General features: G+C 42.2%; 1 protein-coding gene across 1 annotated transcript in view; it reads right to left on the bottom strand.

Annotated features, from left to right (window-relative positions):
* Positions 1 to 562: 562 nt before the first annotated feature.
* Positions 563 to 12,348, bottom strand: part of kiaa0825 (KIAA0825 ortholog) — a 123,793-nt gene continuing 112,007 nt past the window's right edge. Inside the window, 1 exon segment of the mRNA XM_030061157.1 lies at positions 563 to 1,454. Coding sequence (XP_029917017.1) covers positions 1,271 to 1,454 — 184 coding nt within the window. The 3' untranslated portion in view covers positions 563 to 1,270.

Genomic DNA, 12,348 nt, shown 5'->3' with positions numbered 1-12,348 from the left:
AGCATTTTATACTAGAAAAAAAGTGTAAGCTTGTTTCTTAACAGTTATCATATAAGAGCATATAGGCTAGCCACGTACTCTGTTTTTTACATGCAATGCCAAAATAAAACTGTTTTGTTGTTATGTTAAATATGTTTACAAAGACCACTGGTGCTTTGTTGCTCTTTAGCCTTTATTCAGAATCAAAGGGAGAATTCAGTTGCTGAACATTTTGTTGTCTTTTGTATTCTCTAAGTGGTTTGGTGATCATAATCTTGCTACATTTGCATTAAAAATCTAGTTAAGGAAAGGAACATCCCTCTCTAGAGCTGGAAATGTTTTCTTTGTTTCTCAAAGGAATTGTGAAGGGTGTGCAGTAGCCTGTGTGAGCTGAAATTATATTCTGGTTGATGAAAAGAGCATCATTTGGGTTGTTAAAGCTTCATTTGAACATTGCTAGATGGCACAGGGATACATATATTCAAAAATTTCACGCCGACATCATAAATCATTATAAACTATTGATGGCACAAAGATCACAGATTCTGATCATATAATAGAAGAAGGAGAATATTCAATTGAGAAGTAAGAATGTAATTTTATTTTCATACTTAATTCTGAAACATTCATCTCCATCTCATAAATAACAAAATAAGGACAAACTTGTAAAAATATACTGAGTAATCGTGTTACACATAAAATAAGTGTTTTCTCAGTTTGCACAAAAATTCTGATTGATATTACATAGTGGGACACATTTTGGGGACACACTGTAATCAAAACACACATGTTCTTGCTTCCAAACCGTAATATTTGATGTTTGCTTTCAGGAACCAGGAGGAAGTATGCTGACTCCAATGTCTTTATAGTCACAGCCTCAAAAAAAAAAAAGAAAAAAAACTTCAACTACCTACAATGATCACACAGTCCCATCTTGTCCCAGGCAAACAAATCCTGGCTCTCCATTTCCCAGAACTGGTTTCTGGAGATGTGCTCCAAAAAGATGAAATGCCACTGATGCAGCTTAGAAAAGCACAGTGAGTTTGTCTGAGGCATATGCATAAAGATTGGGAGGCACTGTCTCCCTCAGTTTTTTTTTCCTTTTTTTTTTTTTTGTTCCACAATGTCTTGTCCTCTCACTCACTCTTTCTCTCTCTCTCTCTCTCACACACACACACACACACACACACACACACACATACAGACACATATATTCTCCATTACCTGGGGAGCTGCACATATTAATAGCAAACATTTACAACGGGATTAAAAAACTGCAGTGAATTATGTGTTATTGGGCAGCACTTTTATCAGATGGCTGTGTTTCCCCCTGAGTCTGCTCCGCCGGCGTCTCAGCAGCTTCAGAGGGGTCCTGTGGTCCATGGCAGCAGTAGATGGGGAAGTAGGCTTTCTGCAGCTCCTCCACCAGAGCTTTCTCTTCATCCTCCAGCTCTGCACCGTCTTGCATTTCCCACCTGGTAAAACACAGAGAGACAGGTGTAGGTGGAGAGGGTGCAGAGGGCGGCACCGTTTCTAAGCTTTACGTCACTCTATGTTAAATGAAATGAGAACACAAATCGAGCAGGATAACCGAAGAAGCCGTCTGACTTTGTCTGCCTCCTACAAACTAGAGCTGTAGCGACATATCAGTACATCACAAATATGCAATTTATGTGGGCACTATCTCCACCCATCTCTGTTGCACACAGTAAGAGACCCCTTCGCCTCCAAACACTGCCATAATATTTTGTAGGGTTCAGCACAGAGATCAAGTGCAGAATACCCCAATGCCCACAACACATTCTCACACACAGCAGTCTGCAGCTCTCTCAGGCCTACAATGTCGCTCCAGAAGCCAGACGCACACTCTGAAGTCCTCATAAGGGATCTTCTTTGGTATTTCATGATGTGTGTATGTGTGTCACTTCCACAGCACTCTGTCAACTCAGATACGGTATCAAACTTATGATTTTACACGCATGAGAGCACACACTCGCACACAGACGTGCAAGTATCCACACTCGCACACATGGAGATGGCTTGCAAGAATGCTCTAGGAAACATTAAAAGTATATGGAAGTTTGTTAAGACATTGGCCTATACATGTTACTTTTAAGTGATATAAAGTCATAGAAACTCACTCACCCACTTCAGCCACTTCTGCAGTTGCTTTTTGAATGTTGACAATTTCATTTTCAAGTCATCCGTTCACTACAACTTGTTTTGCAAACCGAGGCTCAAAAACAAACTTCCAAGTAAACATGAATAAAACAGAAAACAAGTCCTATGTTTTTTTTTGTTGGAATGTATATAATGTATAATGTAAGGATTATTGAGTTTTGCACAGGCATCAATAAAACACAATCCAAATCACATGGCGCTGACAATGTAAATGAAGCGAGCCAGGTAGCTTGCTAGAAGCTATTTGGCACAATCTACAGCAGGTATAACTGGATAGCAAGAGATTTTGAAGAAGAGCATGTGGTATTCTCTGCCAGAAAGTAGACTGTACATTAGGAGATAAAGTAAAAGTACAAGGTTGATGTAAATTTGGCAACAAAAAAAAAACATAAACCTGTGACTTCTCTTTTGTCAACCATTTAAAGTGCTTTTCATTCTTCTTCAAGCTTTACCTCCAAAACTGTTTTTGAGCCTCAGTTTGTGAAACATGCAGCAAACAGTGAGATGACTGACAGTGAAACCGTCAACATTCAAAATACGACCACAGAAGTGAGTGATGTGGGTGAGTCACCTTCTGCGACTTTGTATCAGGATGAGTAAGGCCGGTGTTTTAGCAAACTTCCGTATTCTAAGACAGAAATAAGTCTGAGAGAAGAGAAGCGCACATGCCTGTCCCTCTGTAGGTCTGTGTCTTTGTCTCCCTTACTCTCTCCTGATGCTTGCATTTAAGAAGTCATCGTCCGACAACTGTCGAACTCAATTATTAACTAGCCCGTTTGGCTGCCACATTTTCAGCACAGAGGCAGAAGCCTCCTCTTATATCTCTTTAACTCCTTTTGTGTGTCTGTCGCTCTCACACGCTCTAAGCTATACGGTGGAGGGGAAACTGCAATATGAAGCCATCAAGGGTAGTCACGTTGTAATTCACTCATAGTATTTCAATAGATACCCAAGTCCTTTGTGGAGCGACTGTGGTCAATCAAATCCATATGGAGAGTCGGCCAAAGGCAGTCTTTGAACTGTCGCATCACTCCCCCTCCAAAGGAGAACTATATCTGTCTGACTGCAAATGATTGCATTTTCATTGCAATCTCTGTGTCTCCTTTTATCCTACCCCACCCTCCCCCAATTCCTCACCATATACTCACCGTATCTTCAAACAGGTACCATATAGTTGTGTACAGTTGTGCTGTGTGTGTGTGTGTGTGTGTGTGTGTGTGCGTGTGTGTGAGAGAGAGAGAGAGAGAGAGAAAGGAGCAGAGGGTGAAAGACTGACTATATAACGCTCTGTCACGCATACAAAGAAGCAGGTCTCTCCATGCAGAGCACTTTGATGGAGTTTCAGCCTCTGTCATTGTGTGTATCTGGCCAAATCAGACATCCTCTTTCTCTGCTTCCCTGCCACTGTCAGCGTGGTAATTACTGTCTATACGGGGAGGATCTGTTTATGTAAATACGCAGGTTTGACGCCGGGGTTTCTTCTCATGTCACTGCACTTGCTTCTTTCCGCATCCAACTTTTTGTCATGGCTTCTTCTCGGCGCAGACCACTTCCTCTGTTTCTCTGTGTCAGCCTGGATATATGTCTCTCTCTCTCTCTCTCTCTCTCTCTCTCTCTCTTTCTCTCTCTCCATCCATCACAGAGCTAGTGGACTGTCTCCCAAAAGAGACAACAACCAAGAGTGAGGGAGCAAAAAGGGAGGGCTGGTTAAGTCACCCTTTCGTGACAACTCTATAATCTTTTGGGAAGAGTATAGATGAGTATTGTGGCATCAAAAAAGAGGGTAGAGAAATAGCCCCTATATCACCGTTTAAATGAAATAAAATCTAAATTGAGGTGGTTCTGTGTTGTAGGTGGCCGTGATACAAAAAGGACACAGACACACACGCACACAAAACAATATTTATAAATGTCACATCGAGTGCAAAACGGAGAGAGGAAGGGGGCAAGGGAGAGAGGCAAGACTGCAGGAGCGGCGACCAATGAAGAAGGGAGCAACAGAGGGAGGAAGGAAGACAGGAAGGCACGCTAAAGGTTTTTCAATGTTTAATTTTCAAATAGGATTAAGCAGAATGACATTTAGCTGAAGGTTACAGGCTCAGCATTGTCTTAGCTGATATTGATATGCAGGAGGCGCCCTGCTTGTCACCGGGACAAACACCGTTGATGAATGAGAAGCCTTTCCCCAGGAAGGTGTTAAGTGCAAATTTGTAAGGAGAGAGAGAGGTAGAGAGAGAGAGAGGGAGAGGTAGAGAAAGGGAGAGAGAGCGGCAGAAGAAAGAGCACACACAGAGAAAGAGAGAGAGAGATTGAATTACCATGATAGTTGCCATGTATACTGTCGCTAGATTATGTTGCCAAGAGTGTAAATTGTTCCGTAAAGTATGGGTTATGCATTTGTTGAGATTGGTCGGTCTAGCGCTGAAAATGCACCGAAAAATACACAAGCTAGTTTGTTGTGTGTATCTAATTTCAATAACTACAACAAAACAATGCCTCTTAGAAATGCATAAGTAGGCTAAAGTTGACAATAACTTCACTGTATCCTCATTTCGGCAAGTTTTTCCCCCGGAATTTACATCTTAATAAGGGGAGTCTTACCCTTTAATTCTTATGGGCTCTGCTCATTTCTCATGCATTAATACTGGAGCTGCTGACTTGGCTCTTCCTCTGAATACAGAATAGGACACACATATTAAGACTCATATATTTACAGGATTGATGCCACGGGAGATTGTCTCAGAGTGAGATAAAAAGGCTGGCTCAGATGTATTTTAACGTGAACACCAATGTAAGCTGTCCTAATCATGGGATGATGTAGACGGAAGACAGAGAGCATGTATCCTGATTTCCAGCTGATAATGAGTAGTGATGTCTGACAAATTAAGAGCATAATCCTTGCTCAGAGATTGTCTGGCAATCAACTTAGTGTGGCTAAATCTCAATCAAAAAAACAACAACAGCACAAGTTTGGTGTCACAGGGAGCTTTCGACTTCTGCTGCAACCACAGACAGAGAGAGGAAGAGAGGTGAGAAAAACAAACGCTGTTAGAGAAGAAATGAAAGCAGGATAGGAAGAAAGAAAGAAAGAAGGTGCAAGCAAAGGAAGAAACAGACCAAAACAAAAAGAAAGATGAACAAGTATATATAGAGAAAGAGCATGAGACAAGGTAATAGACATCGGCACTAAGAAAGTGGAAAGACAGAGAAAGTGCTTAAAAGAGAGAGAGAGAGAATGCCAGATTGAGGCGGGCAGGACAGTAGGGAGACGTTGGACAGTGGTTTCCTCTGCAGCTGTCAGTAGGCTGAGTGGTTTCTTTCACAGTGTTGGGTGTTTGTGCTGCGCTGGGTGCCCTGCCCGCTCTGCCACAGGGACTGCTGTTTGTTTAAAAGGCTCGCCTGTCAAACAGAGCGCGCCACCGACAGCCAGACACTCAGCTAAATGACTCTGACAGCAGCCCTAATCAGAGGCTTCGCACATTGCCGCCGGGCCTAGAGGATCCATCATAACCCAAGCCTAAATATTTAAAGTGCTAAACTTTCCAAAGGTCAGGCCTTTCCATGCATGCCAGGGCGACGTGTGTCAGGAAGAGGAGCGAGAGGGACCAAAAGAGAGAGAGAGACACAGAGACAGAGAGAGAGGGGGTATTTGTGTGTCTTCTTCTATTTCCACCCTTGTGAGCACCAGTTTGAATTTTGAACCTTCAGAGTAAGAACGTGTTATTTTGGCTGTTTTCTCACTCATTCAGTATCTTTGTTTCAGGTTAGGATTGATTTTGGGCTAAAACTGCACTGGGCAAGATTTTTATGCAAACATACACCAGTTGTAGCATTTCGCATCACAAAGTATGGCTGCAAAAGAGAAGAGCATCCCGCGCTGTCTAACTGAGACACCAGAGATTCAACCTATTAACCTATTAGGATTACTGTTATTTTGGTGTCAGTTGTGTCCCTGGTGGGAAACCCCAACACACAAGAACTGATGGATCAAAACTTCAGAGCAAAATCGTTCTGGATATCGTTACCTGACCGGCTCTCAAGACTACGATGAACGTAGAATTCATCTTACAAAGCTTTTTTCAGTTAAAAGGAATTTCCCAAAATTCTCTTAATTAAAGAGTCTCTTGAAAATGATCATCAATGTGCAATTACTTTGAACACACGCAGATTGTTCGGGTGCACCTTATCAAATTTATTCACATGCAGGCTTCGCCATGATTTATGTTTTAATGTGTGTTTGTTGATTTATTTTTGCTTTTGCATGCTACTATGACCACACTGAATAAGAATGCTTTTTGCTGTAATATCATCCCACCAACTGAGGTTCTCTTTTTGTGAGTGGACCTTTAAAATCTAGGAAACAAAATATTTTGTATGCTCGACCTCATCTAAAATTCATTTTACTTTATCTGATTTTGGTTTTTACTGTTGGTGCACTCTTTTTCAGGAAATATTTCAATCAACAATCAAAAATATTCTCAGTGGTAGCCTATAGCAGCACCTCCCTTGAACATCAACACAAGGTTTAACATGTAGCCAGAAGCCAGAAGCTCTAAGAGGCTAAATAATACTTTCATAATGGAGACCTGTTCTATGTAATTATTTCAGAAATATGAAACGCCCGTACTGTGTCATTTGTTTAACTGTTATTTATTATTTTATGTATTTGTAATGTGGTGGGAGACTTGATTCAGCCCTCGTCTCCATAGTTATCTCCATATATCATTTTATATTAATTCATATATCACTCTATATCAATATATCAATATACAAAGATAATTGTGTGAGTTACTGATATTCATATATAACACAGTCTGTCATTATCATAACATCAGTTCATTAACCTTTTCAGAATAACAGATAGCAACGTTATCATGGGCGATGTTACGACGATCTTTGGTTGCTGGGTGCACGTTCTGCTGTTTTGGGGAAACGTGTAGAAATGTAGAATTCTCACAGACTTGCACTTAAAAATACTCTGAATATCTAAAATAGACAGTAATCTCTAAGAACTAGACCTTGGATTGTGTTGGTTTGAGAATGTTAGTGCTATCTATTGGACATTCTCAAGAAGCAGTTTTTAATTATTTCCTGTTAGAAAAAGAAAAAAAAAGTACAGAGAAAAGGATATCTCCACCACCCTTTACACTGTGTTAGACTTGATGTCTTTAAGTAGCTGCATTTCATTGGTACTATCTCCGTTTTCTCCAAGTTAGTCTGTACAATAGTGAAGTCCAAAATAAAGTACGGTGTTTGGTATGCTGAAGGTAGTGGATTCTGGTTGGAAAGAGGTGTGCATCTGTCCATGTCACTGAGTCTTAACATGTTCCTTTTTGTGGTTGTGTGTGCGTTACAGCTTCACACACAGCTTCAGTAAAGCCTCAAAACAACGACTTGTTGGTGTTTACTGGGCCAAATGTTTAGCTTGTTGGATAGGGATATCTAATAAGGTCCCTATGGGGAAAAAACTGAACCTCTTCAACCATCTCCACCTGTCACTAAAAATTCAAACACCTAGTTATTGTTGCCATTTGAAGGTCTTCAACCTGTGGAATTACCTTATGAAACTTTAGGAATTATTATTAGGAATTTAGGAATTAGTATTATGTACAGGTTTGGGTTAAGGGTTCAGGTGTTAGGCATGCAGTGGTGAGAGGTGCTGATGGAAGGCCCTCCTAAGGATAAAAATACAAGCATGTGTGTGTGTGTGTGTGTGTGTGTGCGTCAGTCCTCTGCAGTCTTCCTCACTTCCTCAGACATGGTGTGGCCATGTCAAGTTCAGACTACCTCATTTCACGCTCTCGCAGTTGGCCTTTGGTGTTTAGGTGCCACTACCAGCACTCCTGGTCCGCTGTGCAGTTTCACACTCACAAGATGTCAGCCGAGGAGAGAGCACGGGAATGAATCATTACAGGGGAACTGAGAACACAAAGGACTTGTTGCAGATGACAGAAAGTAGTCAGGGTTTATCCCATCGTTGTCGCCCGTATGCAGTACACATATTCAAAATCAGGATGAGCAGAGAGAGGTAGGCAGCAGATATCACAAACAAAGACGAAAGAGAATGAGATCTGTAGCAAAAAAAGAGGACACAACAGGGATGAATTATTAGCTAAGAATGGATATTGTACATTAGAATATGGTTCAGTTGGAGTAACTGACAAGTTCACAATGCAGGGCAGGGGGTCATCTCTTCAACTCAATTTCCATCGAGAAGCAAACATCCAATTCAATTTGGATATGTGCCTCTGCTGGGCCATGAGCCGGAGGGAGATTGTAACTGACAGCCATTGGACAGCCGGCTGGATTTGAATATTGACAAGACAGAGACTTGACAGAAGGGATTATGCTCTACCTTCTGACTTACTCGCCGCTACACTGATCCATTCTATTGTCAGATCAACTCAGTGTCAGGTCTACAGTATGTCCGTGTGGTGCAGCGGTGCCACTCAGCATTAAACCCTACCTGAGATCCATCTCAATCTGAACCGTTGTCCACTCAAAATCTACAAGACACACACTAAATTAACAAGGACATAAATATGCAATATCAAAGCAGATCTGCTCCAAAGTAAACATGTACTGGTAGCTTTCCTCTACTGTTGCTCAACAGTGACACATGCATACACACACAGTTTCCACTACTACACTTGTGAGGCCCTTCGCTGACTACATTCATTCCATAACTGTAACTGTAATTTCCAAAATTAACCTTCTCCACCTCATGCCTTACCTTGAACCTTACCCTACACTAATTGTAAGAACACAATAACACACAAGCTCCACTGTGGCATGCTCCCTCGGAAAGCCTAATCTTCAGATTTCATTGTGTGTGTAGATGCTTGCATGCTTATGGGTGTGTGTGTGCGTACGTGTGTGTCAAAGCTGGAGTCACATCCATGTCAAAGCAGTCCCGTCGCCCACCAAGCATGCACCCTCCCATCTTGAGGGCCGCCAAGCACAGGCGAGCCATGGAATGCTTGATCAAAGGGCCTCGGACAGATCTGTGAAGGCCCTTTGAAAGGACATCCACAGTTACACAAGTTGACACGCTTGCACGCGCTTGGACACACACATACACAAGCACTTGCACTGGCACACACATGAGTGCACAAAAAAACCACACACATGCACACACCGTGGCTTTAAACTCCAAATCCCAACAGTGATGAGTCCAGCACATCAGACGGCACGCTTGAGACCAAAGGGCCTTTTCCTGAAATACACTGCGCGTGCACACACACATACACACACGCACACACACGCACACACACACACACACACACACACGCACTCACACACTAATGCCCACACTACAGTGGAACCTAAGGGTAGAGGGAGGTGGAGGGAGGAAGAGAGAGAGAGGGATGATGGAGTTATAAAGTTGTGACACGTCTCCATTGAAAAGTTCAGGTCCTGGATCAGAATCTTTTGGTGTCCAAAGACTAAAGTGACAGATCTGCTGGGATAAAACACACACAGTGCAGTGCTACAGGGGTGCTGGACTGACATGACTGATGGGATGCATATATTGCACAATACAATATGATTGATACTGAAATTGACAAATAGCTGTGTGCAGCACCACACAGCTTATGGTGTTATGTGACATACAGCTACATCCATCATAGAAATTATATATTTTATATACTAGTTGCTCTGCTATTGCATTTTTTTTTTTTTTTTTTTGCTCCACCCTCAAGAGGAATTATGTAAAAAATGTAAGACTGAGTCGTGTGTATGTGGGTGGGTGGCGGATTCTAATGCAATGGCTACTGCATAGCACTGTATTACAGTATTTGTTATGACAAAAAAAAGTATCATTGCCAGCTTTATGTATGCATTATATGTTTTGTGGGTCTATTTTGCGTTCCATGCAAAATAACATTCCATTATTTGGGGGGGAAAAATGCTATGTATTCACATCACATGACCACATATTTCACATCACTCTGCCTGGCTGTTTCCAGCTCCTCACTATTCTCTCCAGTCAGCCAGGGGAAAGTTTGTGTAAATTTGCAGTGGCTTAATTACTGAATAATTTAGACCATGCTCCAAATTAATGTAGACATTTCCATATTAATGTGTTTGCCTACCGATTCCACATTTATTTGTACTGCGGACAGGAGGGTAGCAATTATCACAGCATATCATAGCAGTTGTGCCGGTATTTCAGACATCATTAGGCTGCTTGTCCACCACTGTGTGACTGTGAGTACAAGTGTATTGGACACGGTTTGCTACATTCCCCTGCACAGCCTATATGCTCCCTGTGCTTATGTAGATAGCATCTATTGAATCTTGCTCTGGGACGATGGGGTGAGGTGACTTTGTGTTTGACACGTTGGGGTCCAATTTAGAACCCTAGCTGTTTGTGAATGTATTATTTCATGGAGCAAAAATAAGGACAAATAACCCAACACCTGCCAAGTCTAACCAACCTATGTTCTCTGGTCAATGTGGCGGAGTAGTTGACTGTTTCACACAGACACTGAGCTCTGCACATGTCCCAGGAGGTTGACAGCTCTCTGCTCCTCTTATCTCCCCTCGTTCTCCATCCTCTCCTCACCTCTTTTTTCCCCCACCTCACCTTACCTCACCTAACCTCTCTTTTCCTCCCCTCACTCTCCTGAGTGTTTGGCTCTTGTTAGGAACTTGGCTGAGCAGGCTGGCACCTCTCACTGAAATAGCACCCAAGAGGAGGTTGTGACACTCTCAGAGAAATGCTAGTGTGTGTATGTGCTCATGTGCCTGTCTGGGTGTGTGTGACCTCTTTCACTTTAGCTAAATCATTACCGCAAAGGTCCTTCAGTAAGAAAGCCAACTTCCCTGCACCTCTACACTGTGTCCTCTGGATGTCTGACGACTGTGTGACACCACCTCTCAAACTCCCATCACATGGGGCCACACAATTATCCCCAAAAGAACTAAAAGAGGAACTACAAATAGACCGCAAACATCTGATCAGATCTTACAATTTACGTATTATTTTACATGATGCATCCCAGAGGCTGCATACACTGAATGTGACAGAGGTGAAACAATACGTTTGAGAACTGATGTATGTATATCGGAGTGCCACAACCCTTTCTTTCCTATCCAGCCCACCTTCCCATCCTCACCCTTTCTCCTGTGTGTTACAGCAGTAACGAGGGGAGGCTAAGTTAGTCAGGCAGTCAGTAAGTCAGTCATTCAGCCTGGCAGGCAGGCAGGCAGGTACCTGTTAACGGCTCCAGTGTGCCTGCAGGTCTCTGGGATCAAAAATCTCAGCAGAGGCAATCTGTCTTTCCCCATGAGCCCAGGAAGGAGAGGGAAAAGAGAGAGAGACAGAGGAAGAGAAATAGGTAGGCAGGCAGGCAGGAAGATAGAGAACGAGAAGATAAAGCGGAAGGAAGGGCTCTTATTTTACCCTGCTTGGCCATGTACAAAAGCACTGTATGGAGGAATGCACGAGCGCACAAATAAATGCATGCTCATGCACATACTTATGCACGTATAAACAATCTCACACATAAGCTAAAATAAAATAAAATAAAAATAAATAAATAAATAAATACAAAGTTAGACAAGGCCTCAACCCAAACCCTAACAGGTCCTGAACAGAAAGCACCAAATGCATAAAATATTACCCATGAATTAATGAACAAAGATGATTCAGATAAACAGTCAGTGCTTTTAGATTTTGCCCTCCTCACACATTCACGCGCACACACACACTGAGAACCAAGAGCTCACTCACAGTCTCTCCAGTGAACAGCACGCCGAGGAAGAAAAAGATGTTCATTGTGATTTCACCTCAATGTGCTACCAGGAAATAGTCTATTACTTATTCAGAACTTTCTCTTTGTCATTTGTGCATATATAAACTATGAAATCCACTAAGGAGCGCTGAGGGTTGAGAAACTACGACTTGCTCTTCGACAAAGGCCTCGCTCTTAGACATTGATATGGCAAAACTTCTATTCAAACCCCTCCACAAATCATTTCCATAGCCACTATGAATACATTGCATATTTGAGCACATTCCACTTGTCTATGTCAGTTTTTTTTTTCGGATTACTGAGTGGCTTAGAGAAAAAATTGCAAGTGTGGTTTGTTTCATGCTGAGTTATGGGGTTGAAGTCTTTTAAGAGCACACAACAATATTTTGGAATAAACAATAAGGTTACTGGAGCCCTGTCAAGACGC

Source organism: Myripristis murdjan, chromosome 9 (assembly GCF_902150065.1).
Source record: "Myripristis murdjan chromosome 9, fMyrMur1.1, whole genome shotgun sequence".
Classification (NCBI taxonomy): domain Eukaryota; kingdom Metazoa; phylum Chordata; class Actinopteri; order Holocentriformes; family Holocentridae; genus Myripristis; species Myripristis murdjan.
Note: the sequence above shows the minus strand (reverse complement) of the source record. Positions and strands in the feature narration are given on the sequence as shown.